Source organism: Triplophysa rosa, linkage group LG15 (genome assembly GCF_024868665.1).
Source record: "Triplophysa rosa linkage group LG15, Trosa_1v2, whole genome shotgun sequence".
Classification (NCBI taxonomy): domain Eukaryota; kingdom Metazoa; phylum Chordata; class Actinopteri; order Cypriniformes; family Nemacheilidae; genus Triplophysa; species Triplophysa rosa.
Window position 1 is genome coordinate 3,755,196 of NC_079904.1, and position 27,268 is coordinate 3,782,463.

General features: G+C 40.8%; 1 protein-coding gene across 1 annotated transcript; it reads right to left on the reverse strand.

Moving 5' to 3' along the window:
• igf2r (insulin-like growth factor 2 receptor) lies at nt 1-27,109 on the reverse strand. The gene is made up of 47 exons (XM_057352690.1): nt 26,673-27,109; nt 26,220-26,359; nt 22,315-22,433; nt 21,322-21,420; nt 20,847-20,979; nt 20,566-20,677; nt 20,127-20,229; nt 19,862-20,021; nt 19,571-19,757; nt 17,962-18,065; nt 17,675-17,830; nt 17,343-17,483; nt 16,484-16,771; nt 16,258-16,408; nt 15,988-16,165; nt 15,741-15,856; nt 14,720-14,879; nt 14,414-14,593; nt 14,137-14,238; nt 13,933-14,034; nt 13,556-13,730; nt 12,933-13,106; nt 12,505-12,648; nt 12,243-12,418; nt 12,056-12,143; nt 11,770-11,973; nt 11,305-11,435; nt 11,126-11,229; nt 10,904-11,037; nt 10,330-10,526; nt 9,161-9,287; nt 7,962-8,093; nt 7,523-7,785; nt 7,210-7,422; nt 6,947-7,096; nt 6,713-6,871; nt 5,212-5,404; nt 4,940-5,092; nt 4,260-4,497; nt 4,024-4,163; nt 3,828-3,945; nt 3,448-3,594; nt 2,753-2,937; nt 2,380-2,566; nt 2,154-2,300; nt 1,964-2,033; nt 1-1,871 (listed from the first exon to the last, which is right to left on the reverse strand). Exons 1-47 carry the CDS (start codon nt 26,810-26,812, stop codon nt 1,494-1,496), a joined length of 7,398 nt encoding a protein of 2,465 aa, XP_057208673.1. The 5' UTR covers nt 26,813-27,109; the 3' UTR covers nt 1-1,493.
• Between the last annotated feature and the right edge of the window lie 159 nt (nt 27,110-27,268).

Here is a 27,268-nt window from a genome sequence, read left to right on the forward strand (position 1 = left end):
TGAGGAGCTGATCGTTTTATTCAAACAAAATGCCATAATATCTCAGCACAGCCTTATTAAATATCAAAACCAAATGCTGTAAAACATGACAAATACCTCTCAAGTCAGTTTTAGAGACTCATACCATATGATAACCCATACAGCATTTGCAGACATTTTCATTAAATATAGGGGAGAACCCATCAAGACCAATATATAGCTTGATTTTATCCGCCTCTAAAGGGCGGATAAAATCAAGCCCACCAAAGTGCAAAAGACCCTCATGCTGTACCTTGACAGAACCTTCTCAGAAGCAGTGGACAAACACAGAACTGGTGTGGGTATATTTGGCAACCATATATGTGAGGAATACACTGATGGGTGGAAATACAAGCCTTCTCATCATTCAAAAGACAACCTGAGTAATGCATGTTGAGTGAATAAATGTCTCGTTCCTTGTTTTGGCAAATCATTTTCGGAGAGCCTTCAATGCCCGCCGACTGACTCTTGCAAAGTTACACATCTTTCTCTGCATGTTAAAACCGATTCAGCATAAACTTATTAACAAAACATTCAGCAAATAAAATAGACATTTGTCTGCGTTAATAAAAGACGCGGACATACAGATTCAGTTGCGTTCGGCTAATGTGAACATCAATTAAGCCAGATAATAATGTCATGAAGCGGCGATAAAATGACTCTTCATGCAAATGCAAAAGTGCTTGAGAAGCATCTCCTGTCCTGCATTTAAATGGATGCGTTTTTTTCCAAAGACACTGATTTTTTTTATTCAAGAAAACCAACTAAACGATAAAGTAAAAAAATCCGAGCTAACTACCACATAGTGCCGAAAAACATTTCCCTTCAGTTGTGCCGAGAAAAGGTGATGGTAAAGTAACATGCAATGCCATTTCTTACGCTAGTGCTTTAAGCAAAGAGGGTTAAACCACTGCGAAAGACACGGATGATTTCCTTTAGACAAAGGTTTGCGTAAAGAGCGCGGTCGATGCAGAACACAAAACCCAGAACGTGACGATTTGTAGATTTGTGATGCGAATATGAACTTGCAAAGCGAATCGATCTCCTCTTGGTGCTACAAGGCTCAAGATATGTGAAATACTGCTTCAGATTGTGTTTACAAACGTCTTCATCCTACCACAATCAAAATCTGATAAAACAGTGTATCTGTCCAGTGAGCTGGTGAAAAAATTACAGCAGTACCCAAAATCTTTAAATAAGCATAAAAAAATCCACATAGTTCATTTCTGTACCTTTGTGGGAGACCAAATGAATTCACATTGAACAACTCTGTACATCATTCATCTCAACCAACTGAAAAACAAACACAAATGAACAATTAAATGACAAAAACGAGGTTTTGTCAGGAAGGCATTGACTCCATTTCGTGGACGAATCGACCATCTGCTTTCGATAAATAAATTTCCCTTTAGAAATGGAGCAACCGAACGCATGGTGGCAGACATTCAAAAGTTCAGTCGGGCTGCCCGGCGCCCTCAGACTTTCAGTAGATCCTCATCGCTGTCGTCAGGGTCTGGCTGTGGTTTCCTCTGGTTCCTACCGCTGCGTTTCATCTTGTTCCTGCTCATCGTGTCATCCAGCAGTCCCACCAGGTCTTCGTCGCTCTCCGCTTCGAGCAAAGCCGACTGCAGGCGTGAGGAAGACCGAGCCGAATGCTGGGCCACTCGGACCCCCGGGACCGTGAGCACCTCCTCTTCGCTGTCCTGCTCATCTAGGGAGAAGGATCGCAGAGCGTCGGCGCTCACACGTTTGGTTGTGATGTGACCGTTCTGCTGCGGCTCCCGCGTGGGGGTCTCCGTTTCCTCCATCAGCCATTCCATTTCATCTTCGCATCCGTCTTCATCCACGTTTACCTAAAGAGAGAGAGAGATGAAGAAAGATGAGATGGAGATTTGGTCTGATACACAAGCATACATTTTTTAGCAAAAAAAAGATGAAGCTTCACCCTGGAATATTTGTAAGACACTGGATTTCCTTTCTTGCAGAAGCTGGACACTTTCTGAATAACATATTGCCTGAATAACATTTAAAAAATCGAATTATTATACATGTTAAACATGCTCAAAACATACGCAAGAAACTGGAAGTACTTTTTACTTTATAAATAACAAGTAAAGCAAACGGATCGCATTTACCTTCTGTCCCGTTTGTGCAGTAGCAGAACAAGCAAACAGATTGTGAGCACAATCAGCAGCAAGCTAAGCACCGCCCCCAAAGCCTGACTCCTCCCAGACAAGCCGGCATGCTCCTCCCCGCCGTCATTAATGTGCTGGTCCATGGAGCTGGATGAATTGTGACCAACAGTATTGTTAGCAAAATTGATGCTGAAAAAATATGTTCAGGCTTCCGCGCGATACTCACAAAAAGTCACAAACGGTGGAGGTGTGCCAAACAAACAGATATTGGCAACCGTCTGTCTCGAGCAGGAACTCTGGGATACCCTCTCCTGCTTTAGGGCTGCAGTGGAACAGGATGGTCGAGGACACCGTCTTGGTTTGGTCATGGCCACATTTGGATTCAGATGGTACCAGGACATCAAGATTTCCACCTGATAGCAAAAATAACCGGTCACATCTAGATCACGTGTTCATCGGCGCTCCCGAAGCTCGAGTATTAGCATCGGCAAGACCATGGCTTTCATTCCCAAGAAACGCATAAATGTTCTATACGTCACTCAGCTTAAAAATGTCTCGCAAAGAATTTCAACGTTGAAGATTAAAAGAGTTCCTCTTACCTTTAATATTATACTTGGCTTTGCTGGAGGAACCGATTTTTCTGTGGTAGCTGTCATTAATCTTCACCTGACAGATTTTGGCACCGAGGCACTTTGAAATGGAGCCGTCTGTGATCCCCGACAGCTGGATGTGGTAGATATAGCGGTCTCCGTTGGGCCGAATGTCTCCCGTGGCGTTGTGGAAACTGGGAAAGATCATTTATCTCAACTCAACTGACTGGTTCCTGTTAAATCAGCTTAGTTTAAAAGAACCACGAAGGGTTAGTTCGCCCAAAAACTCTGTTCATTTATTCACTCTCATGTCATTCCAAACCTGCATGAGTTTCTTTCTTCTGCAGAACACAAAAGGAGATATTTTGAAGAACGTTAACAACCAAACAACGCTGACCCTTATTGACCTCCATTGCACGAACACAAAACCACAGAGTCATTTCTCAAAAATCTTGAAAAAATAAAACAAGTTTGAAATGACGTGTGGGTGAATAAATGATGTGAGAATTGTCGTTTTTGGGTAAACCATACCTTTGAACCAAGTATCTCTGACGATGAAAGAACGTTTTCATAACACAATATGGGATAATTTGACCTCTGACCCCCGTTTCTAGTGCTTCTACAGGGGTCAGAGGTCAAATTATCCCATATTGTGTTATGAAATGATCATCTAGCGACTAGATTAATGAGACAGAGAGACACACCCATAATACAGAGCACCCAGGCTGAACGTGGCTCCTGTCTCGGGTACTTTAATGGTTCCGTTGACCATCATCACCTCCTCTTGCTTCACAGCACAAGCGGCACGAGTCTCCCACTCCAACCAAAACTCACACGCTGCGTTATCCTCCCTAAAACACACACACACACACGCAAATAAAACCAATGCATTTCACTCGCTTCTGAATCTTTTTTACAGATCTCAAATTTTCACAACTGGTAAACTCATATAGGCTCGAGGCCGAGTCTGGCTTGTATAATTTCCAGAAAGCATTCTCTCCTCTTACTCTCAACATTTCCTGTCGTGTCTTTATTTCTATGTCAAAAAGTGACAAAAAAGTCCTTTTTCGTTCCTCAGACTCACCGCAGTAATTTGGGACGGCCCACTGTGCTCCCACACTTCAGCTGTATGATAGTTTTGGCTGGCCGATGACTTCCACACACATCGTCTCCCAGGGAATAATTCACAAGAATCCTTCCGTCTGGAGGGGAAACGAGCCGGTGTGACATCACCAACAAAACCGCAGTTAGGTAAGAGGAGGATTAAAAACAACACTTACCGGTAATGGTCTCCATCGTCTGTGTGTACACGCGACCCAGAGTCTCAGTTTTCCCGCTGTGATGCTTGCGACACACGGCGGCATCCTCCGGGCAGCCCGTAAACCCACCGTGAATCGACTGGCACAGATTAAAATACCACCTTTACAGGGAAACAGAGAGTTTCACACATTTGACTTTTTACCAAGTCTACACGGTTTTTCTGCCACGATGAAGACAAAGAAAACGTGACACTTACGAATCATCATTATGGCTGAATTTCCACGGCTCGGTGAGAGAGGAGAGCATCCGCAGGTCGTATGTCTGGTGTTGTCCGGCCAGCTTGCACTCCATCTTCTTCGGTGGGCACACCACATTCGTCCTCCATTGGAAGGTGGCCGAACAACTCCGGGTTTCGCTCATCAGCTGCGGTGTCCCACGCCCCGCCGTTCGGTCACACGAGAACAAAACAGACGACTGCCTTTTTCCTCTCTGCGCTGTGATTTACAAACATAAAAACACGGCCTCAAAACCAAGCCCAGCCTTTTGTCCCACACCCTCTTGTCATTTCAAACCTGTATGCCTTTCTTTCTTTCTTCCGCAGAACACAAAAGAAGATATTTTGAAAAAATGTCGTTGAATGGACCCCATTCACTTGCATTGGTTTTGTGTCCATACAATAGAAGTGAACGGGGTCCAGTGCTGTCGGTTACCAGCTTTCTTAAGTTTGTGTTCTGCGGGAAAAAGAAAGTCATACAGGTTTGAAATGACAAGAGGGTAAGTAACTGATGACAGAATTTTCATTTTGTTGGGGAACTATCACTTTAAGTGTTCAAATGCTTTTTAAGGTCACTGTACATATTTTAATTAAATGAATATAATTTAGATAATAAACACAGCTTGTCCACTTGGTCATGTGCTTATGACAGAGGTTCATACCATCAGAGCAGAATCCCCATTTCTTATCTCTGTCGTAGTCACTTGTTGTGGCACACCACTTCCTGCCGTCTGTTCTGCCCTCAGTAGTGCACTCAGTATAAGACTTGCTCCTGAATTTAAAGGGGGAGGCGCACACTTCATCCTCATCAGTCACTGTACGATAAAAAACAAAATTTGTTCAAATAGACATTTGCAAATAATGTCATCTTAAATAAAGCTGTTAGATAGTCAGCACACTTGATTTTGAAATGAAGCAGTCGTGTCTGTGTGACCTTGAGGGCAGGGGTCTCCAGCGCTGTACTGCATCATCACCGCCTGCTCTTCTCTCCTGTAGCTCATGTGCTTTAATTTGCTGTTTCCATACGAAGCCGCTGAGCCGCTGGAGATCAGACACACCGCGCTGTCCTTACATGCATTGTCCGTCACAGCGCCACACACGTTGATCTTATAAGAACTTTCAGGAACCTGAACATAGAAAAACAGAAGCAGAACAGAGCATGAGGCGTGTTCTCCTTATAAGTTATGATCATACGATGTGAATTGGTTTGTAGGAAGTGAATGCAAGTAAATCAAATGGATTGGGTATTTCTTTGGGGAACCTAAAATGTGAAAGTATCGAGCGTTTTTAGAGAGACTATATCATTTGAGTTTTCTGTGTGTGCTAACGTGGCACAATGACTTTTTTCATATTCTGTTATGTTATAGTTTTTGTCAAACAACATCATACACTTGTCAAACAAGTACATTAGGTCGGTCACTTGTTTAATTTCATTACACTGTGCTGTGTAGCCCCACCCACAGCCAAATCTCATTGGCCCAAAATCCCAGGGCACATACAGCTACATTTCAAAACTATTTTCAGTTTTTCTGAATTGACTGTTTATAGGTATGTGTCTAGATAAATTCATTTTTAAAAGGTCATTTTTGTTTAATTCTGTGAACTACTAACAATATTTCTTCCAAATTTCAAATTTGCAGCAAATGAAAACAGGAGAAACAGGTGAATATAACTGATGCTCTGTATTTTCTCTGACCTCGAATACTGCAAATAAAATAGTTCACATTCACTTCTAAGCAATACAACAGTAATATCTGTGCATGTATTTGTATCATGCATTTTTTTTATGTAATAGCCTTGATTTTTATCAGTTTTCATGCGTCTTGTCATGCTGTCAGTCTTTCACATTGCTGTTGGGTGACTTTGTGTCACTCCTGAGGTTTGGTTTTGTTGAAATTCCACAGACGCTGGACTGAAATGACCACAACACATCTAGAAATGCTGAATAAATGACAATTTGGATCTCTTCATTTTCTGTATGTTCTACTTTACACTTGCTTGACGGTGCCACCCAAATATGAATATTCTCTCATAATGAACTCTTCCCTTCTTCATTGGAACACAAAAGTACAATCTTATATTAAAAAGGCGACACAAAATCTCCAAAAATCACATCCATCACAAAGTAATCCGATATGACTATATTTTACAATACGTGAAAGAAAACAAAGAATAATTTGAGCTCATTTAGCGAAATTAAAGCCAAAACAAATGCATTTAACAATATTTAACAGTAGCTTCAAATCTCATTGGTTCTTGTGATAAAATATTATACGACAACTAGTCACAAAACACAAGATAAAGTAGCATAAATAAAAAAAAAAATGGTTTAGATATCAGGCTGAAGTAAATCATAAACATTTGGGATGGCACACTGGTGAGTAAATGCCTCAGAATTTGTAATCCCTTAAAGGTTCAATCAAAGATTTCATTACCTGAACGACCCCTGACAGCGTCGAGAGGTCAAAGGTGTACTCCAACTGGGAGACGGTGAGGCTACAGCCCTGTTGAGTGACGGCTTCGGCACACACCACAGGAGTGGCCCACTCGAAAACATACATGCACTCCTGAGCCCGAATCATCTGAGGAGAGCCCTTCACACAGAAAACCAACACTTACAGACGCCGCAGAAAAAAACCATCACCGCCACACGACACACAAAGACTTACCAGCTCTGCACCTTTCTGACAGGTGAAAATGATTTTAGAGGAATAGTTGGAGGTGGGGTTAGAGGGGCAGACGGTTGTGCTGTTGAATGTGATGGTGACCTCTTCAGTTTCCTTGTTGTACTGAGGAGGGGATGTGATTCGCCCGATGTCCTGCAGAGGAATAAAAAAACAACCATGACTGATATTCATATTAATACAGTGTGCTTTAATATTGAACTACCAATATTTTATAGCGCACAAAGAACCATCCGACGTTTACTCACAACTGGGTCTCCAACAACAGGGTCCATACACACGGTGGCCCCTGGTGGACAGTTGACCCCTGGGATGGGGTTAAGGGGCTGGCAGATGTTGATGTAGAAGTCGGGAGACTTTCCTCTGTCCACATCCTCATCTATCGCTGTGTAGTAGCCAGTGAGATGTATCAGAGGACTCAGGTCAATCTGGTTGGTGCCGTTCCAAACCGAGCATTTCACCTGCACAGGCAACACTTTAATGGTGATGGTTTCTCAAAGCCACATCTGAAAACTTCTGCGTGCCTTAAACGTCTTTCAATGCATTGCGTGACCCCATTACCTGTCGTTCGCAGACCAGCGGGGTGTGCCAGGAGAAGAAATGAGTGCATGTGTTGTCATCCGAGTACACCAGCACGGGAACATCGGTCCCTCCTCCCTCCGCCTTGCAGATGAAGCTGAAGATGCTCTTGTGTTTGAGGGAGGGGTTGGCGGCGCACACGTCTCCGCTCTCGTAGGTGAGCTCCACCACCTGATCCCTATACACCAGCTTCCTGGAGGCTTTTCCAGCACTCGTTGCTGTCTGTGTTTCCTTGATGCACACACCTGAAGCAAATATCAATGGCTTTACGTTACCGCAGATCTGAATGGGAGCTCAAGGGTCTTGGTAGTTTTCGTAGTAAAAAAACCCATGGGCTGTAGCTGAAATAGCACTTATCTACTCGACTATTTCAGTAAACCCATTCAATCCCGTGATGCACGAGCATATAAAATGAAGTCACCTGTTCCTGAAGCACATCCGGCGTTCAGTATCTCTCCACAGACGTTTAATCTGAACATCTTCCTGTGGGCCGAAGGATCATAGACTGTATATCCTCCATCTCGATTGAGGCCGTTCAGATCGAACAGATGACCTGCGGAGATCAGAGCGTACATGGTTCGTGAAGTTCAGAACAATTCAAAAACAGCAAGAAATATTGTACAGACACAGAATGTTCATAAATGATAAAGCCAATGTGCGTTTTTTTAACAAAAAAAGCACCATTTTCAAATGTGAACGCTTGGATGCGTTTTAATGACAAACAGCATATATTTTCTTTATGCCAGTCTGCCCTAAATACGACTGTATGCTGCAGTTTTGTTAACTTTTATCTGCATATTGTTAACATTTATTTATATAAAGGTAACATTTTACATTTGTTATATAGTCATGTTTTGGATAATAAGAGCAAGTTGAACACAATGTTGGTTTTAGTTAGTACCCTATATATGCTATACATGCTAGTTTTAAAACGGTGTTAAATGTGCATGAATTTTAAAAGCGAGACCCTGCGTGTGACAGATTGATTGAGAAATAAAGTAAGCCTATAAAATGGATGTGTAAAGTTTTTCCCTCTTTAACCTAAAGCTGTTCAACTGAAGCGATCTTTTTGCTGAAATATCCACAACAACATTAACAACAAAGAGCGTGGTTTATCTGTCCATCACATGCGTGGGAAAATTGCGTTCGTTACAATAGCAACAGACTCGCTGCACGTTTTCTTTGAGAATCATCATAAATCCTGCGCAAAAACCATTCTGTCCTCCAGAGGGCCTCGCACATCAAGTTCGCACAGGGCCTCGACCCCCCTTGTGACAGTCCCGCTCACACCCAGGCCCATCTAATTGTCCAGCATATAGCAAATACAAAAACATAAGTACATTTTTACATTAGAGAACGGTCTGCGCCGATAGCCTTGTGGCTAGCGTGCCGACATATAGCGCACCCGAGTGCGATTGCGTCTCGACGGTCCTTTGCCGATCCCGTTCCCTGATCTCTGCCCAACCCTTTCCTGTCTGCTCTCTACTGTCCTAATGAAGGCAAAAAGCCTTTTAAAATACATCTTAAAAAAACAAGGAACTTAACATGCACTGCTATAAGCAGAAGATGACTCAGCAGTCATGTGTGCGACGGTGCATGCAGCGTGACTGTCTGACTCACCCGTGGCTGGATTGGTCACTTTACAGTCGCCGTGTTCAGTGCTGTTAAGAGGACAGGCTGCAGCTGTGTACCACTCGAAATTAGACACACAATCATCCAGCGGTGGGTTCAGAGTGGGTTCAGAATCCTGACAGTGAGACAGACATACACAAAAACCTTACACATCAAAAAAAGACTCTTGAAGTGGGGACAAAATTACTGTATTCTTTCCTCCATAAGATCATTTTTATTCTACAATCTTTTCTTGAAATGTAACTTTCTGCCTTTATAAAATAACTTTTGTTTTGTATTGGCGCAACTAAAAATGTATTGGTGGGAGGAAATATATTGACCAATAGCATCACAGTGTAATAGGTTTTACTTTTCACAATGCAGTCAAATTCTGATCAAATCAAGTCCTACATCCCATATTAAGGCCAATGAATATTTAGTTTTACTTTGGCACATTACAAAAGTAAAATGTATTTAATTGAAATACAAGTGTCAAAGTTGCATATTAGTAGGGTTTGGAAGCAAGGTTATTTTACTTACTAAACGAAAACGTTTCTGTTTATTAAAATCAAATAAAATACTGACCAAAAAATTATTGGAAAAACTTAAGTAAAGGAAAAATGTAAATGTTGCCTTAAAAATAAACTGAAAGTTTAAAGCACTAAAATGATAATAATTAACAACAACTAAAATAAAACTAAAATAAAAAATAATTAATCTTGTTTAGCAACATAAAAATAAAACAAAATAATTATAAAATGACAAAAGCATATATCAAAATGACTAAAACTTAAACTAAAAATAAAAGCTAATTAAAAATATTTATAAAACTAAAATCAAAACTATAATAACTCCGGTTGGAGGAATGTACAAGGCATATTGCAATATATTTAGCACAATATAAACGGCAAGGATTGATATTGCATTATATACATTTTAACATGAAAATATACATTTTATGGCAATAAAAATAAAATAATTTGCTTTTCGTATCACTGCTATGGTGCCGTTTAAATGCAGCCCGACTTTACATCTATTCTAAAAAAACTTTTTTATTAATTTCTGATAGAACACAAATGTGGACAGTTTTTCAGCGCTTACATATCATACATGAGAGCATTCATAGCATGAGAAGTTTATGTAGGTAAAATGTGTTTTTAAAGTGTGTATATACGAACCACTTTGTCTGGGTCGCAGATGAAGCTAATGATGGTGGTTCTGTTTCTCTTGCCGTCTGCGCAGGCTTGTCCGTTTGTGTACTTCAGGACCAGAATGTTTTTATCCAACTGTGGACCCGTCTCTGCCTCCCCCAGACTCACATACTTGTCTCCATCCTTCAGACAGGCGGCTGCGCTGGACGGGCAGCTCCACAAACCTGAGACCAATCACAGAGAAGATATAAAACTTGACAGTTCTGGATGCTAACGGGTCAAATAAAACGCTTGAGCTTTGCTAAAACACATGTTACGAAATGGATAATTCTGACCCTAAATGCTGACTGGACAATGATATTAAATAAACTTCTTCTGCAGAACACTAAATATAATTTCAAGAATGTTGGTAACCAAACAACACTGCACCCCATTGACTTCCATTGTTTGGTCACAAAATCACCGAGACATTTCTCAAATGATCTTCTTTTGTGTTCCACAGAAGAAAAAAAATCATGTTTTGAACAACGTGATGATGAATAAATGACAGCAATTCTTTTTTGGGGGGTGAACTACAGCAACATAAAAAGCTACAGCTCACCAGTCTGTGGCACCAGAGACTTGCACACGTTGATATAATATCGCTGCGCCTGATTGGTCTCTTCAGGCACGACCATCCAATTCGATTTGTGCAGGGCCAATGAGGATAAATCATAAGAGTGTCCGTTTCCATCACTGCCAGAAAACAGATATTGAGCGTTACACATGATTCAGAAAGGTACGTCGTGTATTGGGAGACAACAAATAAGAAGCATGTTCTCACTTATATGAACAGGTTGTGGTTTTGAATGAAGGGCAGGCCAAAGCAGTGTGCCAGTCGAACAGATACGTGCAGTCTGCCGTCTCTCGAATAAACTCTGGCTTCCCCTGATGAGAAAAGATACAGGATAAGATTCATCCAAGAACTGTATAAAACTAATCAATATTCCATAGGGAGCTCACAGGATTCTTGCTGTGGTCGCAGGAGAAGAGAATGGCCGTGGATCGCTCGTAGATCTTGTGACAGGTTTCTCCGTGCGTGTAGTTGATCATGATGATCCCGTCATCAAAGGTGAGGTTTTGATTGGCCAGCCCTGCAAATACAAAGACATGAAACGTCACAAGTTGCCAGACAACCTGTTTGTGAGCCTTAAAGTGATGGTTCACCGCAAAATAAAAAATTGTGTCATCATTTATTCACCCTCACGTCAATACACAATAGAAGATATTTGGAAGAATGTTGGTAACTAAACGACACTGGACAACATTGACTTCAATTGTATGGACACAAAACCACATTTCTCAAAATATCTTCTTTCGTGTTTCACAGAAGAAAGAGTCATATAAACATTTTAAATGACGCGAGAGTGAATAAATGATAAATAATATTGAACATATCAGTCCTATAGTGACACTCAAAAAACTCACCTGTAATTCTTTGTTTTTGCTCTTCTACCTGACAGGAGGACACGGGTTTATCCGCGCCATGCGAGCAGACGGTGGTTTTAATTGGTCCGCATACTGCTAAATGATACTCATAATGCAAACCCTTCACTACATAGTCCTGTCCAGCCAGTGGCGTCAGATTGTACTCATAACCACTCTTCGGGTCCTTGACTTTACAGTTATCACCTGTGAGGGGACAAAACGTAGTCAGAGCCAATGAGAAAAGATCTGTATATGGTTCTCGGACATAATTGGCTGTTCATCCTACCGTGCACTCTTTTGATCGGACAGGCCTCTGATGTTCTCCAGATGAACACATATTCACACCCGTCTATGCGATCAAACATGGGCGCACCCTATTAAACAAACAAACAAAAAAAAAAAACAGTAAATACTGTGCATGTATTAACAAAAATGCACCACTGTTTGCACCACACGTCTGTCCACATGCTTACGGGACTGTCGTCACACTGGAAGATGATGCGGGTGGAGTAACGGCCCGAGCTGCACTTGTCGCCATTCTGATACACGATACTGATGGAGCCGTCCTCAGCCGCCTGCAGGCTCGACTGCACGTATCCCAGATTCCTTCCTGTGCCGTTGATCTGACCACACGCTCCGATCGCACCAGCTGGCAAAAATAACTGTGCATCACGTGGCCAATCGTAACAGAGGATGAAACAGGAAGTGACATCATGAAGTTCTGCAGTCACTCACCAGCGCAGCCCTGAATGCGAGGCAGCGGTTTGCACACGTTGATATAAAACTTCTGAGACCTTGCTTGATCTGAGGTGTCCAGAGGAACATAATACTTGCCATCCAGACTGAGGTCACCGAGGTCATACTCTCTACCTTGTGAATCTGGAAAAGCAAGATCAAAAAAAGCAAGAGGTTTCCAACTTTCAACTGTTCTGCAGCTTCAAATGAAAAAAAAAAACTTTCTGTAGCTTAAAAAGAAAATAAATTTGCCACTACTTAAATTCATTTTAAAAGTCTCCACATAAAGAATGAATATTAACCATAATCGCAAGTAGTTTGCGCCGCTTCCGTTGTGATCTGTAGCAGTATTTTGTATTTTAAAGCAAATCTTATGAATTAAATTTAATATTTTTATTTCGGGTGCACTTTTAAACAAATAGCTGTACCTATGACTTGGCAATCCACGGGGGCGGGCTCGCATGCCAGAGCGGTGGACATCTCAAAGAAGACGTTGTGCGTTACATGTGTGTTTGTGCCCAGCTCTTCGTGAATAAACCGCAGAGATGCCGTGGCAGCATTTTGGTCACACACAAAATTAATGATGAAGGTGTTTTCAGTGCCTACGGCAGACGGAGAAAACAATGCACATCGATAAGCATATAACATTTAACACAAAATATATCACAACATTTAAGTTATATAAACATATCATCTCCATGTGTTGTGATTTCAATTTACTTTTTCATACATCATTACCGCATCATTAGCAAAAATACGACAAAAGCACGCACATCAACTTGAAAAGGGTGCTCGACCAAAACAAATCATATAAAAAATACAATTAAATTAATAATACTACAATTTTTTTATATCTTTGGAGCTCTAGTGTGCATCATCATGATCATAATCATTACCGTTTTTCCTTTTTCCATTTTGGAGATAAAATATCAGTGCCTGACAGCAATATCGCATGTTGTTATGGTTTAATTTATGTGTTGTTATATTGAAATGTTATACGCTGTGATATATTTTGCGTTATGTAAAAAACACAACACAACTCATAACGCACCTGTCTGTATGTCCAAAACCCCTTTGTACGTGAGTGTGAGAGAGCCATCGGTGGAGAACTGAAGAGATCGTTCAACCCCAACCTGACTCACAGGTTTCCCTTCTTCTATCTCACATCCGGCCACAGGTTTCCCATCAGCACTTCCACACTTATCCACAGCGTTACAGATGTTCACCTACAGAAGACATGACGGTTTGTGACTAACTCTTCAGTTTATAGTCAAAAGATCCTGAGGAATATTTTAAGCTGTGGGTTCCCTCAGGAATTTAAAATCCCACGCAAAAAAAAACTTCGAAGTTTCGACTGCACTCTGACACACTAAATATTCTCTCAAGATGGCCTCAAAATCAAGAGAAACAATGAAAAGTGTTTCATACTACAAAGTCTTTGCCATCCGCAGCGACGCTGTATCCATCTTTGAAGGCCAGGGACTGAAGGTTGAATTCAAAACCAGTGTTGGGATCTTTCACTGAGCAGGTCTGTCCATGAACATGTGAAAAAATGAAGTTAAACATTTGAAGAAACAAATTGTTCTTGACTGCATGAAAGACAGACATGAGGATGCCAGAATGACGGTTAACCTGGTTGGTGTCCACAACCGTTGAGATGGCGCAGGCTGCTTCGGTCTCCCAAACAAAATCAACAAGGCATTTCTGTTTTCCTTCAAATCGCAGGCCGGATCGCTAAAAACAAAACACAAAACACTCAGCATTCTCCACACATTATAAAGACGTGCCACCTACACAAGTGTTTTCCGTGCTAAAATCTGTCATGTTGTGCCTATGTATTTACTGATAATAACATTTTCACAAGTAAACTCACAAGTGTTTGTATACATTGATTTGAAAAGGCTCATACCGTTGTCTCTTTCGAGCAGACAAAGTGTATGCGTGTGGTATACGTGCTCATCACGCCGTCCGCCGTCACGCATGCCGAGCCGTTCGTGTAAGTCAACATTAGCTGGTTCTCTTCCACAATCACCAGCCCTTGACTCACAACGCCAAAATTACTGACCTCCACCTTCTCAGACAGGCCTTCCTGCACCAGCAACATACACACATTTGTTATGACATCACAAAACTTTCTTATAAGACGATTATGCAGTTGTGCAAGGAGTGACGTTTATCTCCAAAAATAAACGTCATTTTTTATTGAACAACAAACCTTGTCAGTCTCGAATTTCATCTTGCAGACGGAAGCTCTCCTGTCGCAGCCGGGTACGGCTTTGAGCGGCCGGCAGACGTTGATGTAGTATTTCTTCAGCATGCTGGGGTCAGAGGTGTCCATGACCTGCCAGTTCCTGCCGCCATTAGAAACAGACAAACTGCGAAGTGGCAAACAAATGATACGTTCAGTACAGACACCGGCAAAATATATACGCGCTCCAAGGTTATTACAGTTTACTAAACCTATTAAAACATTTCTGTTCATTGAAATCAAATCAAATATGGGCCTAAATATGATTTCATCAACTAAATGAAAAGTAGAAATGTCGCTTTAGCAATAAACTAAGTAGATAAGTTTAAGTTGAGGCACTAAAATGATCAACTGAAAATAAATACTTAAAACATAAACTTAAACACAAAATAAACAAATAATACAAAGACAAGTGCACACAAAAAAAGTGTTCAAAAATTAAACTACAATACTTAACATAAAAACACAAAATATAAAAGCTAATTAAGACATTAATAAAATAAAATTACATATGAATAACATTAATACTTATAAAACTGTCAAAACTCTCATAACTTTGATGCACTCCAAATGTTCCCTTAAAGGGACAGTTCACCCAAAAACAGTCTGACATCATGTATAAATTTCTTTGTTCGGATGAACACACAGAAAGATATTTGGAAGAATGCTTGTAACCAAACAGTAGGAAAAATCACAATGGCAGTCAAAAGTGCCCCAGAACTGTTTGCATTCTTACATTCTTCAAAATATCTTCTTTTGTGTTCAACATTTATAAAGTGATTTTTTTCCTACTATGGTAGTCAATGGTGGCCAATAACTGTTTGGTTACAAGCAATCTTCCAAATATCTTGGAAGATAAAAATAATTGATACAGATCTGGAACAATTTAAGGGTGAGTAAATGAAGACAGAATAGTCATTTCTAGGTGAACTGTTCCTTTAAAAAAACCTTCTAAGGCTAAACAATATTTTCAGAAAAACAAGCTTGCCTGGACAGGTCATACTGCTGTAGTGTATTTGGATCCGTCACAACACACTCGTGCGGTCTTTCCGGACAGGCGTAGGATGTGTACCACTTGAAGCTGTATGTGTACTCATCTTCATCCTAAAGTATGACAAGACAGAAGCCATAAAGAAACAATATCTGAAGGTGTCATAACAAAATAAATTCTTTAATGCTTACAAGCTATTGGGCTTGTAGGCAAGTCTAAAACAATAACAGAGCAGGTGACGTACCTGAAACTCTGGTTTGCCTGGGCCGGCCCCTCTGTCACAGAGGAAAGAGATGTGTGCGGAACGCTGCGTGTGCTGCTGGTTGTTGTACTGAGAGCCATTTTTGTAGGTCAGCTGGATCAGTCCGTCATAGTACGAAAGTTTGGAGTTAAAATCGCCGAGATTCCAGGAGCTCAGCCCACTGTAGAGACACAATGAGAGATGGTTGGTGGTTCATTACGCTTTTCAAAATGTTCACAAAAGGAAACCAGTACACACGCAGGAGGAACTCGCCTCGGGTCCACCTGACAAGCTCCGGCAGTTTCAGGACACTTGGCAGCCTTCACGCCGCCACAGACGTTGATCAAGTAATCGTACTTTACGCTAGACATGTTGTAATAGCTTTCGCTCGGTTTCCGCAGGGGCGACAGATCAAACATAAGTCCTGCAAACAAACGTGAGAACGTTTAAAAAACCTAGAACATGCACGGGTCAAGGTTCGACTGGATTAATCGCGTACCTGCTTGCGGGTCTTCCACCCTGCAGTCGTCCCCTTGTGTTCTGGAGAGGACGCAGGCCGAGGCGGTGAACCACTCAAACTCATAGGTGCATCTGTCACTGGACACGCCCCTCATGACGGGAGCGCTCTCCACGTCTCCCGGCTTGCACTTCAGAGTGATGATGGTTTTAATCTTCATGTTCTGCCTGCACACGTCTCCCTCCGTGTATATGAGGCGGATATCGTCACCTTCAGATGCTTTTTGGGGAGAAGTGAGAAATTTCCCCAAACTCACAGGTTTTCCATTTCCTGAAAGAGGAGAGTTGAGTTAGAATGAGCCGTTTTTGAAAGAAACATTATTTTGGAACAAATACTGAAGATTACAACATAATATCTGTAGTCACATTTGTGTCACTAAAAAAAAAGAAATCAAGGAATGAGTTAGGGGCCGTTCACATTTCGCATCTCAAACAGTGCGGAAAATGTGAGCCGCACTGCTTTCTACTTTTTTCCAACGCGCCTGGGAGCTTGCGCTCTCCTGGCGTCTGCCATTGCTAAGCAACCATGGCCCGTACTTGCCGTGCAGATGAGGAGGTCATGCGCTAAAAATCCTTTGCAATAACTCTGTTACTAGATTTATTTATACTGTGATCATCTGTCTCCATCTACGCTGAGCTTTTCTATGCTGTTCCAGAAAAGCTGTAGCTGATTAGTTCATGTCACATGATCTGCAGTGCGCTTGCGGCATTCTGAATCTGCAATATAACAAACTTGTGCACGCAAAAGACGCGAAATGTGAATGGCCCCTTAGTGACCCTAAACTTTTGATTGGTATTGTAAACACAGACACAGAAAGCAAGAGAGCGATCTCTGCACTGACCTACTGCACATATTGCTGCATCCTCAGGGCACGAGTTTGTCGCCTCGTCCATTATAATTTTATGGCAAACGTTGATGAAAAATCTCTTTTTATCAGACTTTTCTGCTTCAACAGCCTCCCAGTTATGAGATCCACTCGACTCTAGAAAAACACACACACACACACACACACACACACACACACACACACACACACACACAGTTATGTGCTGAAAATTTGGGAGACATACATTTCAGAAGATTAAGTCACAGGACATCATCTATTTTACTTTGGAAGAATTGTATACATCTGATCAGATCTGTGCAAGAGATCATTCCTCAGCTTTAACAGACCTGGGAAGCGTGTTAGAGGCGAGAGGTCGTAGCGCTTCTTTTGGTCTGTGACTCGACACAGCAGGTCTTCCTTCTCCTTAACGCATGCGTACGCCGTCTGCCAGTCAAAATAATACGTACAGTCTGACTCTCCCGTGAAATGCGGCTGGCCGTTCCCTGAAAACCATCAATCTGGTGTCAGTGCAGAAAATGTGCAGAAAAGCAAACGTCTGACATCACAATGCAGTTCCTTCCTTTTCGATTCTTTACAGCAGGTTTAAAACGGAGTCCCCATGAGCGTCACTCACCTGCATCTGCACTGCACTCAAAGTTAATGATGGTCATGCGCTGAAATCCAGTGCTGCATCTGCTGCCATCCGGATAGATCAGCGTGAGGTCTCCATCTGAATACCTACAGACACCAAAATAGTTTCCTTTATAATGCACTGCACATGCAAACTTAAACGTGCCAGGAGCTGATATGCAAACGTGAGGGTTTTTCCTGCATAGAAAAATTGGAGGGGGCCGCCTCCATCAAATTTCGTGCCGCCTCTGACTCTTGCCAAAATTATGTTGGGTGTCTTCACAAAAAACACTGAGTGTATTCTGTCAACAGATTGTCACTTGTAACTGCAATTGCAGCATTACGCCACAGAGGAGGCGCTGTTTCGTTATCAGCCCAGTGAGGCGGGTTTGGCTAGAAGGGATACAGCTACCTCCACTGGGCATGCGCACTTCAATACCGCATCATATTTGTCACGCTGACAACAGTTAATTACTATTTTTTATTATTGTAAGGCTAGGTTTAGGGTTGGGGTAGGTGTAGGAATTAGCTAATGTAATTTACTGTATTTTATAGCGAGATTTTGCATCACTTCCGGCCACATCCCTTCTAGCAACAACCCAGTAAGGCCCGATTCACATTTCGTGTCTAAAACCGCACGGCTCGTGTTTTCTTTCTCTCTTTTAATGACCAGCGGTGCACGTGTCGGCACTCCGAAAAAGTTGAAGTTTCCATCTCGATGCGTCGCCGACGCGCCTGGAAAAATGTCGCAGTCTATTTGTCTACATTTAAAATAAGGAATATGCGCGCGGAAAAGATGCGAAATGTGAATCGGGCCTAAGAGTTGCAGAGAAGTTACAAGAGCTAATAGGAGCTGTATTAGCTGTGTTTCACGGCTGTTCATGTGAATATTGTTTGTTTTGCGTGCAAGTATGTTCAATTTCTTTAAAGGCTTCTTAAAATTAACGTGGCGTACTTCTACTTTATTGTAATTTTTTAAGATGTGCAGTTGGCTCGATGAATCAGCGTTATGCGTTACACAGCGAGTTCGCCAGTATCAACGCACATTGCGATCAGAACGACTCCCAAACAAATGACTCCTTTGAACCGATTCGTTTAAAATGTTAAAACTTTTCAGTCACTATCGAATATAAAAGATAAGTGAATCATTCAAAGCTCAGTGAACCACAAGAGAGCGCAGGATGTGAATGAGCTTTGCTCATTTAGTAAGACTGGTTCATTTAGTTGGCTGAAAAATTAGTTGAAAAGGATAAAAAGTTTTATTTGATTAAAAAAGATTCAATTCTGTTTGGTGGAATAAAAGCAATGTTTTGTATAACTCAATAATTGTAATGTTCATCTCATTTTTATGTTTTAATATGTCAAGTGTTTGGTTAAGCCACTTAACAGTCCTTTGGGGCAGTCGTAGCCTAATGGTTAGAGAGTCGGAGTTTGTGCGTGTTTGTACAAGATAAGGATGGCGCCACGTTTTAAGCCAGGTAAACCCTGGTCCTCATATCTTAACATTGCTGAATTATTCATTACAGACGTGAACTATGTCCTGCCTTTAAGACTGATGTAAACCTGAGACAGAAAGACATTTGAAAGGATTGAAAACGTGAGCGAAGATCAACCTCAGCGTTTGGTTCTGGTATCTCCCAGCGATCTTCTTCACGTCGCCAGATTCTTTCACCTGACAGGAAGACACGTAACCCTTCTCATTATCACAGTCACCAGCTCTGGTCTCTCCACACACGTTCAGATAGAAGAAGTACGTGTCCTTGCCACTATTGGCCTTGGCCACATAGGGTTGATCTACAGCTACAGGAAGCGACAAAAATAACATGAGCAACCATTAGTGTATCATCATAAATAACACATTCGTGGTGAATCTTCTGATGTGTAACGCAGCTGTGTAAACTCACAGGTGTGTGTCAGGTGAGTGAGGTCGATGGCGATGTCGTGCTGAGCGCTGGTCAGTTTGCAGTTGTGACTCTCCAGGTAATCTCTGTGGCAGGCGTACTCGGTCACCCACTCGATCTCATACCGACAGTTTGAGTTGCTTATCATCTTAGGGTTACTTCCCTGAGAAACCAGTGAGATCAACGGCCATCACATGACATCAAACACAACATGGCAAAACACATATTCAATAGAATAAGTCTGTAGTAAATTGGGTCAAATTCTTACCGCTTGCCTTGTTGAGGGACAAATGAATGTTATAGTCACTGCCGGACTGTGGCCCTCACAGAAGTCTGGGATGTCTTTGACAACCTCGTACCGCAATCTGAGTCTGAAACAGAGAAGACAAGAGGCTGAAAGTCATTGGTGGGGAAGATGGGAAAGAGCTTGGGTACAGTTGGGTCTCTGGAGTAGGAACTGTGAGGTTGCAGGTTTAAATCTGTAAAGGGCAATATTTGAAAAACGATTACACCCTTAAGAGACCAGACAGGATACCTCAATGCATGGGACTGTATTAAAGCAAGTCGCTTTTTATAAACCCGCTATATACTCCAAACATAAAATATGACAATTGTCATGAAACAAAGTCACTTAAAAGTTTGGGTAAATAAATGATTTTCATTTCTGGGTAGAATAACATATGAATATATTCCAAAATATCACATACTTGTCATTGGAGAGCAGCTCCAGCTGTTGGAGCGGCTGACCCATGTCAAAAGATCCTTTGCTGGAGGTGTGACAGGCGGCGGAGCCTTCAGGACATCGGCTTCCATCTCGGTCTTGACAGAAATATTCAAGCTTATTAGTGTATAAACATGGCTAACTTATTAAAATCATAGCTTTCAAAAGATTTGTTTCAGTTAAATAAGAAACTGAACAAGCACTTTGTGTAAGTAAAGCAAATGTTTGTCACTGCTATTAAAAAAAAGGAAACTGAAAGTAACCTACTGAGACTTCTGCATATATTAATGTAGAAATCTACGTCATCGTCCGGGTCGTCGACCAGATAACCGTCCTTGAGTTTAATGAGAGGATTGAGGTCGTGTTTCTTCCCATCGGAATCAAAGACATAACAGGGAACCTTAAAAACAGATGACAATAAAACACATGGACTGGTGGGTAAAAAGCGAATTTGACTTTACTTTTGCTACAGCTGATGTCATATTTCGCTGCTGTCCTTCTGAAACCTCCGTATCTCTGTATTTCATTATTTTTTTTACCCATAAACCACTATTAAATGTCATCCTTTATGTTGTTACTGGGTTTTGCTAATATCTAACCAATAAAAAGTATTAAAAAGTGCTCGTCTACTTTGTATTTAATCATTTAAAAAGTACAGTGTATTTTCCATTTACTGAAAAACCTGTGAATTTGGACATCCGAGGTTTTGGAGATGCTCTCATGTCTCGTCACCTCCACCCACCTCTTTATGTGGTTTGAATTTGTCTCTTCTGCAGGCGACATACGTCCTCCATTCAAAGTAATGCACACACTCTGAAACGGTGACAAACTCTGGCGTGCCCTTTGTTCAAAACAAAAAACAGATGTCATTATTAATGCATCAAAATTACCCTCCAAACACATAAATTATAATGTTATTGGCTACATTATTGAAAACTATGTCTTGCGGCACCAAACAACTCAACTTCCTGTTTTTCTGTGGTTACACACGTGACCTCGTCTTATTGCTTAGAATGCGTACCGTTTTAGCTAAGTTCCTTGGTTGGATGCATAATGTATGTCAACAAATTGAGTAAATCTTTTAGTTCATGTGACTAAAAGACTCAAAAAACGTCGCTTGAACTTTGCATCTCTGAGCAAAATTAGATCTCATACATAATGCAGCCGCCATTAAGATGAACGACAATGCAGATGTACTTCTCAAGTATTAAAGACCTACTGAAGTGCCTCAAAATGTGCAGCTTCGCTCAGTTCGTTGTAGTAACTTCCAATGAAAAAGAAAGGGTGGGACACACCAAACAGCTCCGCCCCCTTTTAAAATAGCCAATTGTGTTTAGCTTACCTCAGCCTGGAACCTGATGGTGAAGCTGAAGTGCGGATAAATGATGTCACAAAGCATTGCTCCATATTGGAGGAAGTCAAAAGACAAGATTTTATCTTATAAATGCAAATTGAGCTATGTATTCTAAAGCAGAAAAACTTTTGATTTAGTGGGTACTTTAAAGACCACCGTGATTAAAACACATCACTGTATCCATCCTGATGTAAGCCAAACACGAAAAACTCAAATATCCACTTCTCCAGTTGAAAAGGAACAATGCAGATTTAGCCGCACCAGCTCTCGCCTCGTCACAACAGTGTAAGATTTTCCATTTACTATATGTGGTTTCTTCTTGCTCAGCAGGAATCTGAAAGGAAACAAACGTCACAGCAGGTGCCGCTGAGGAAATCTCACCATGGTTTTGCCGCACTGAAAAGTGATGCTGCTCTGAACGGGACTGCTCATGCCGTCGCATTTCTTCGTGCTGTTGAAATCGAGGACGGCGGGCGAGACCTTCTGTAAGGAGAGCTCACCTATGGGGATTAAAACACTCGTTTGGTTTCTGGTATACCTTGGTAAATGTTCTGAATTAAACCGGTAACATTACACCATATTGCACACTTTTGGCTTAAAATGCAAGTGAAAGCTGTTCGTGTAAACTGGCACATTATTGGACACACTTATGTAACAGAGATAAAGATATCCCTGTTGAATTCAAGAACAGCAACTATCCTGGAGATCTCGAAATCTGATAATGTTGCTGTGTAACTCACATATATAAATCACTTGGCAAAGTATGCCAAAGGACAAAGGTAATATATTATAGCATGTGATAGTGTACGGCTGGAAGTTTATAGGTCACAATTTCTAGAAGTACAGAATCCATGAGAACACACAGCAGGAGAGCATGACCTACTAAAACAAAACACAGTGCCAACTGGTTGTGTAAACATGCCACCCACAGCTAGGGCTGTGACGGTGGCAGTTTTTTACCACCGCGGTGGTAATAGACAAATCAACAGCGGTGGTGCGGTGGTTGAGAAATATATATTATTTATATAAATAATATTTATATTATTATATTTGCGTGTAGCAACCACATGACGAGTGGAAGAGAAATATAGACCTTATTTAAATACTTGAAATTGTTAAATAATTGAAATATGATATCTGAAATAAATGAGGATGAAACATCCGTCAATGTTTAACGCGCAAATCCATCAGTGAAACGGCACACTACAGCATATAAAACATTGAAATAAACATCAGTAAATAATGAAAACTTAAATGATATAAGAAAGCTAAATACTAAATAAAAAAGCTCTTGTTGCAGTAACTTCAGTCAGTGGCGTATTAACCCTTACAGTCCTTAACAATTCCATTTGAAACAAACTGTTTAAACCTACATTGGCTTTCCTATTCAGATTGCCATAAAAACGTTACTTTTTCCGACTCGTTGATGTGAAACTTACTTGTTGACACTGTCCAGATTAAAATGTGTACAGCTGCACTAAATGCGCGTTCAGAAGATGTGCACAGGAGCGCAAATGAAGAGATGTCTCTCCGCAACCGCGGCAAAACCTGCGCGCGCTTCCGACACTAAGCAAGCGGGTCATAGCCAGTTTTGATTTTACGTATCTGTTCATTTCACAACAAGATCCATTGCAAAACCCGCAGAATAACCATAACCGGTTTTGCCGTGCAGGCCTGCGCTCGAACGCACGTTCACCAATGCCAATAATTTCTGTTAATTTAAAATCTTTTAAATAAAACCATCCACAACTGAAAGGCTACAACTAGCAATCGTTATCGCAACTCTCATATTTATTACACCTATATTTGTCAGAGTGAAGTGCACTACCGCCGATGGCAGTTCGCCACCATCATGGCACTTTACCATGGCGGTGGTGCGGTTGTTACGGCAACCGTCACAGCCCTACCCACAGCCAGACCAACTACAGCTCGAGACCTCCAGAGAACATTCGACATGCCATGTTTTTATTAAGACTATGTTTGAAAATTGTATACTACTATACTGCTTTCTTTAGGCAACATACAACGATAAGGGGGTGGCATAAAGTTCTCAAAAATATCAAAAATGCTTCTTTTGAATCTTCAGTCATATTCAGTGTAAACATAAATAATATAAATGCGATAATATGTAACGCTTTAAAATAAAATAGAAAAACATTATTGAGCAAGTATATAAAAATCTGGTGTTCAGGTTGTCTTACCTTCCTTATAATAATCATTTAGAAGTTGAGTTGTTGGGTACGGTTTTGGGGGAAATGTCTTGACGTAATTTGATTTCAAACCATTCGAAGATAAGATAGTAAAGTAACCTGCAACTTTACGTTTCAAACAGAGATGGCAACTGGGAGATCAAACAAACAGATGTAAACTGATCAAAGGCCAAGAGATTTTATTTAGTAATTTGAAAAAAAATTCTGTTTATAATTTTCATGTCACAGGTAAAAATCTAAACGTTTAATTTAATGGCATTTGGTATTTTTTATTAGTTTACCTAAGCACCTTAAGTTAAATAATAAACTTACAGAAATGTCCATATTGTCATATTCGACTACATCACCTGCTGCTTGATAGCTGTGACCTATTTCCAGCAAAACACAAACAAACTGCAGTGCCGCAGCAACACAAGTTAACACCAGAACAAACATGTATACACACTATATACACAAACTGAACCTATCCAAATGCACTGAAGAACGAGAAAAATGTCTGACTCAATATGTTACAACGAGAATCACACGTCAAGCTGTCAATCAGTCACAAAACAACCAAGACATGTGAGGCGGACACACAGGTTCAACTACAATGAATACAGTTATGACACAGTCTGCACAGCATGGGACACAGTTATTAATAGACACTTCACGCGTCTTCTGCGAAATAAACATCTGCCTGCACTTTACATGAAATAAAATGTATAAAAACATTTTAAAACAATCTCTGCATGTACTGTAAGCGTACAACACACGGCCTGAGAAAACAGGGGCATGATATTTATGTTGCTTGCAAACTTTTTATACCGTCACATGACATGCTATGCGACAGTCTCAGTGTTTGTTCTAACCACAAATGAAGCCAACCCTGTCGTGTAAATCTTGAGATAACACAATCACACTCTGAGCTGCTATTGGTCAGGATGTTCAGTTGATAGGTGCTTGTCATACAGAGGTCAGCTGACTTGTTTTATAAGACCAAACAATCCAGCACTGTTTTTAAAGAGATAATGTTTAAAAAGAACCGTTTACTCTCTTTAAACAGTTCAAGAAAAAACAGAAGTCAAAACTTCCTGCTTTATCAACTAAAAGAGTTGACATACAATGCACTAAACTTAAACCAAAAAGAAACTGATTTAACTGTGATAATAAGAAAAAATGAATATCATGAAAACATGTCCAGATCACATTTCGCCACAAAATAAACAATAAAAAGAGAGAGGAAAAAGAAACTACATGGAGAAAATGGTATAAAGAAATAGATTTTTTTCTACTATTATTATCGTAAGTAATTCTTATTAGCATTATAAAACTAAAGTAAAATAAATACTACAGCAACATCCATATTTGAATATTGTATTTGATTTTTTTATTTTGATTGTACATTAAATAAATGTTTTTGCATATCACGATGCAAAAACTTTGACAGCCTTAAAACAAGGCGTCTAGCTCTCATTTCTTAATTCTTTGGGTTTGGGTGTAAAGTATGACCCAGGTATGTTCATGCAACATTCACCCACACTAATGCCATGTAGATACACTATGATGCATTAGTGATGTAATGGGGTGAAAATTTCAGATCGAGATTATAGTGAACAAAATTATCACGGTTCTGTGTGATATCGCGGTTTTTTATATATGTGATTATATTTTGTTCCGAATGTCAATACTCCCGACTCCTGATTTACTCTCCTGACACAAATCAACAAAACCCACGTTTCATGTTGCATACTACGTTATACAGGGTTTTTCAAGCCGTATAACGGCAAGTAAAATATGACACGGTAATACTAACCGTTGGACATTATATCACGGTAAATTATTAAAACGGCAATCGTTATGTATTTGTGGCAAAATCTAGCTAAGGAATCAATTCCCCAATCAATACAGGTACTTATTAACCAACAACAGAAAACCACAACAGATAAAAACTTAATTGATGAAAGAAACATTGCCAAATTAAAGATGCAGGTCACACAAAAGCCAAAAAAGGCACATGCAGTCCAGAGGTACACCCTGTAAATGCTGTGGTCGTGTGTATTATGCATCCCTGACACACTGATGCATTGCACTTACCTACGGACTCTTTCTGGCCTCTCTGTTGGTTTTGAGCACAAACCGCGGTGTCTTTTCCACAATCTGTATCTGGTGAAGATTCACAAAGCTTCAGAGTGTAACTCACATTGCTGTCCTGGTCAATGGCCTCCCATTTGTAACTTCAAGAGAAAACACACACACAACCTTATATATTTTGCATTAATTCTTCAGGCAGCGTAATGATGGTTTATAACATGCATTATATAGATATAGATTACGGCTATTCGATACCTGCCAACCTTAAACAAAGCATACACATTGTTGTTAATACACCCAGGCTAAAAGCTAGCAGTAACTAGTTCTCAAAATGTTCAATAGCAACGTTAGATATATAGGCACATGAATTTGTTTCCTAGCAAGCATCTGCCTATGCTATGCAATAGGAATGAACAACACTAGCATCAGTGTTTGTTTATTAGCTCCTAACGTTACCTGCACAGATCCTGGTACCACGGGCTGTCATCCGGTGCTGCTGCAGCTGAACGGACACACTTAAGCAATATCAACGCAGAAATAACAGTAGTACACATATGGCGAAAAAGTGCCGATTTACAAATACGTACACGACCCATATTTTACATTGGGAAACAAATTAGTGCGCGCGGACCGACATGATACAGCAGTATGTCTGATTACTAATCACTACCGTGTAGCAGGAACCACTCACGGTCACATGACGAGACGGCGCGTGGTACAGATGACGTGGTCGGCTTGTCGAGGACATGGGCGGGGTTTGGCGGCCAGCGAAAGCAGACTAGCCGCATTCTTTTCCGCAAAATATTATCAAAAATCATACGAACCTTTTTTGAAAATAAAATGTTTTAATAATAATGTTAGTACTACGCTGTTTCAATTAAAATAGTTGTTCAAGCCCCATCAACCGTCGGAGCCGCCATGCGCCCCCTTGTGGAAGAACCCTTTACTGTATCAAAAGAAACATTTATTTCCTACTGTAATGATATTTTATGCAGTTTTTGACAAAAGGTGATGTTACGAATAAAAGATGCCAAAGCAACGTCTCTTTTGAA

Bases quoted from the DNA above. Each gene is read 5' to 3' on its own strand.
- igf2r (XM_057352690.1), bottom strand. From the start codon at position 26,812: ATGGGTCGTGTACGTATTTGTAAATCGGCACTTTTTCGCCATATGTGT. The intron at 22,434-26,219 runs GTAAGTGCAATG...TAATCCCCATAG, and splicing joins AGGCCAGAAAGAGTCCGTAG to GTGAGCTCTCCTTACAGAAG. The intron at 2,034-2,153 runs GTAAATGCGATC...AATGTTATTCAG, and splicing joins CTGCACAAACGGGACAGAAG to GCAATATGTTATTCAGAAAG.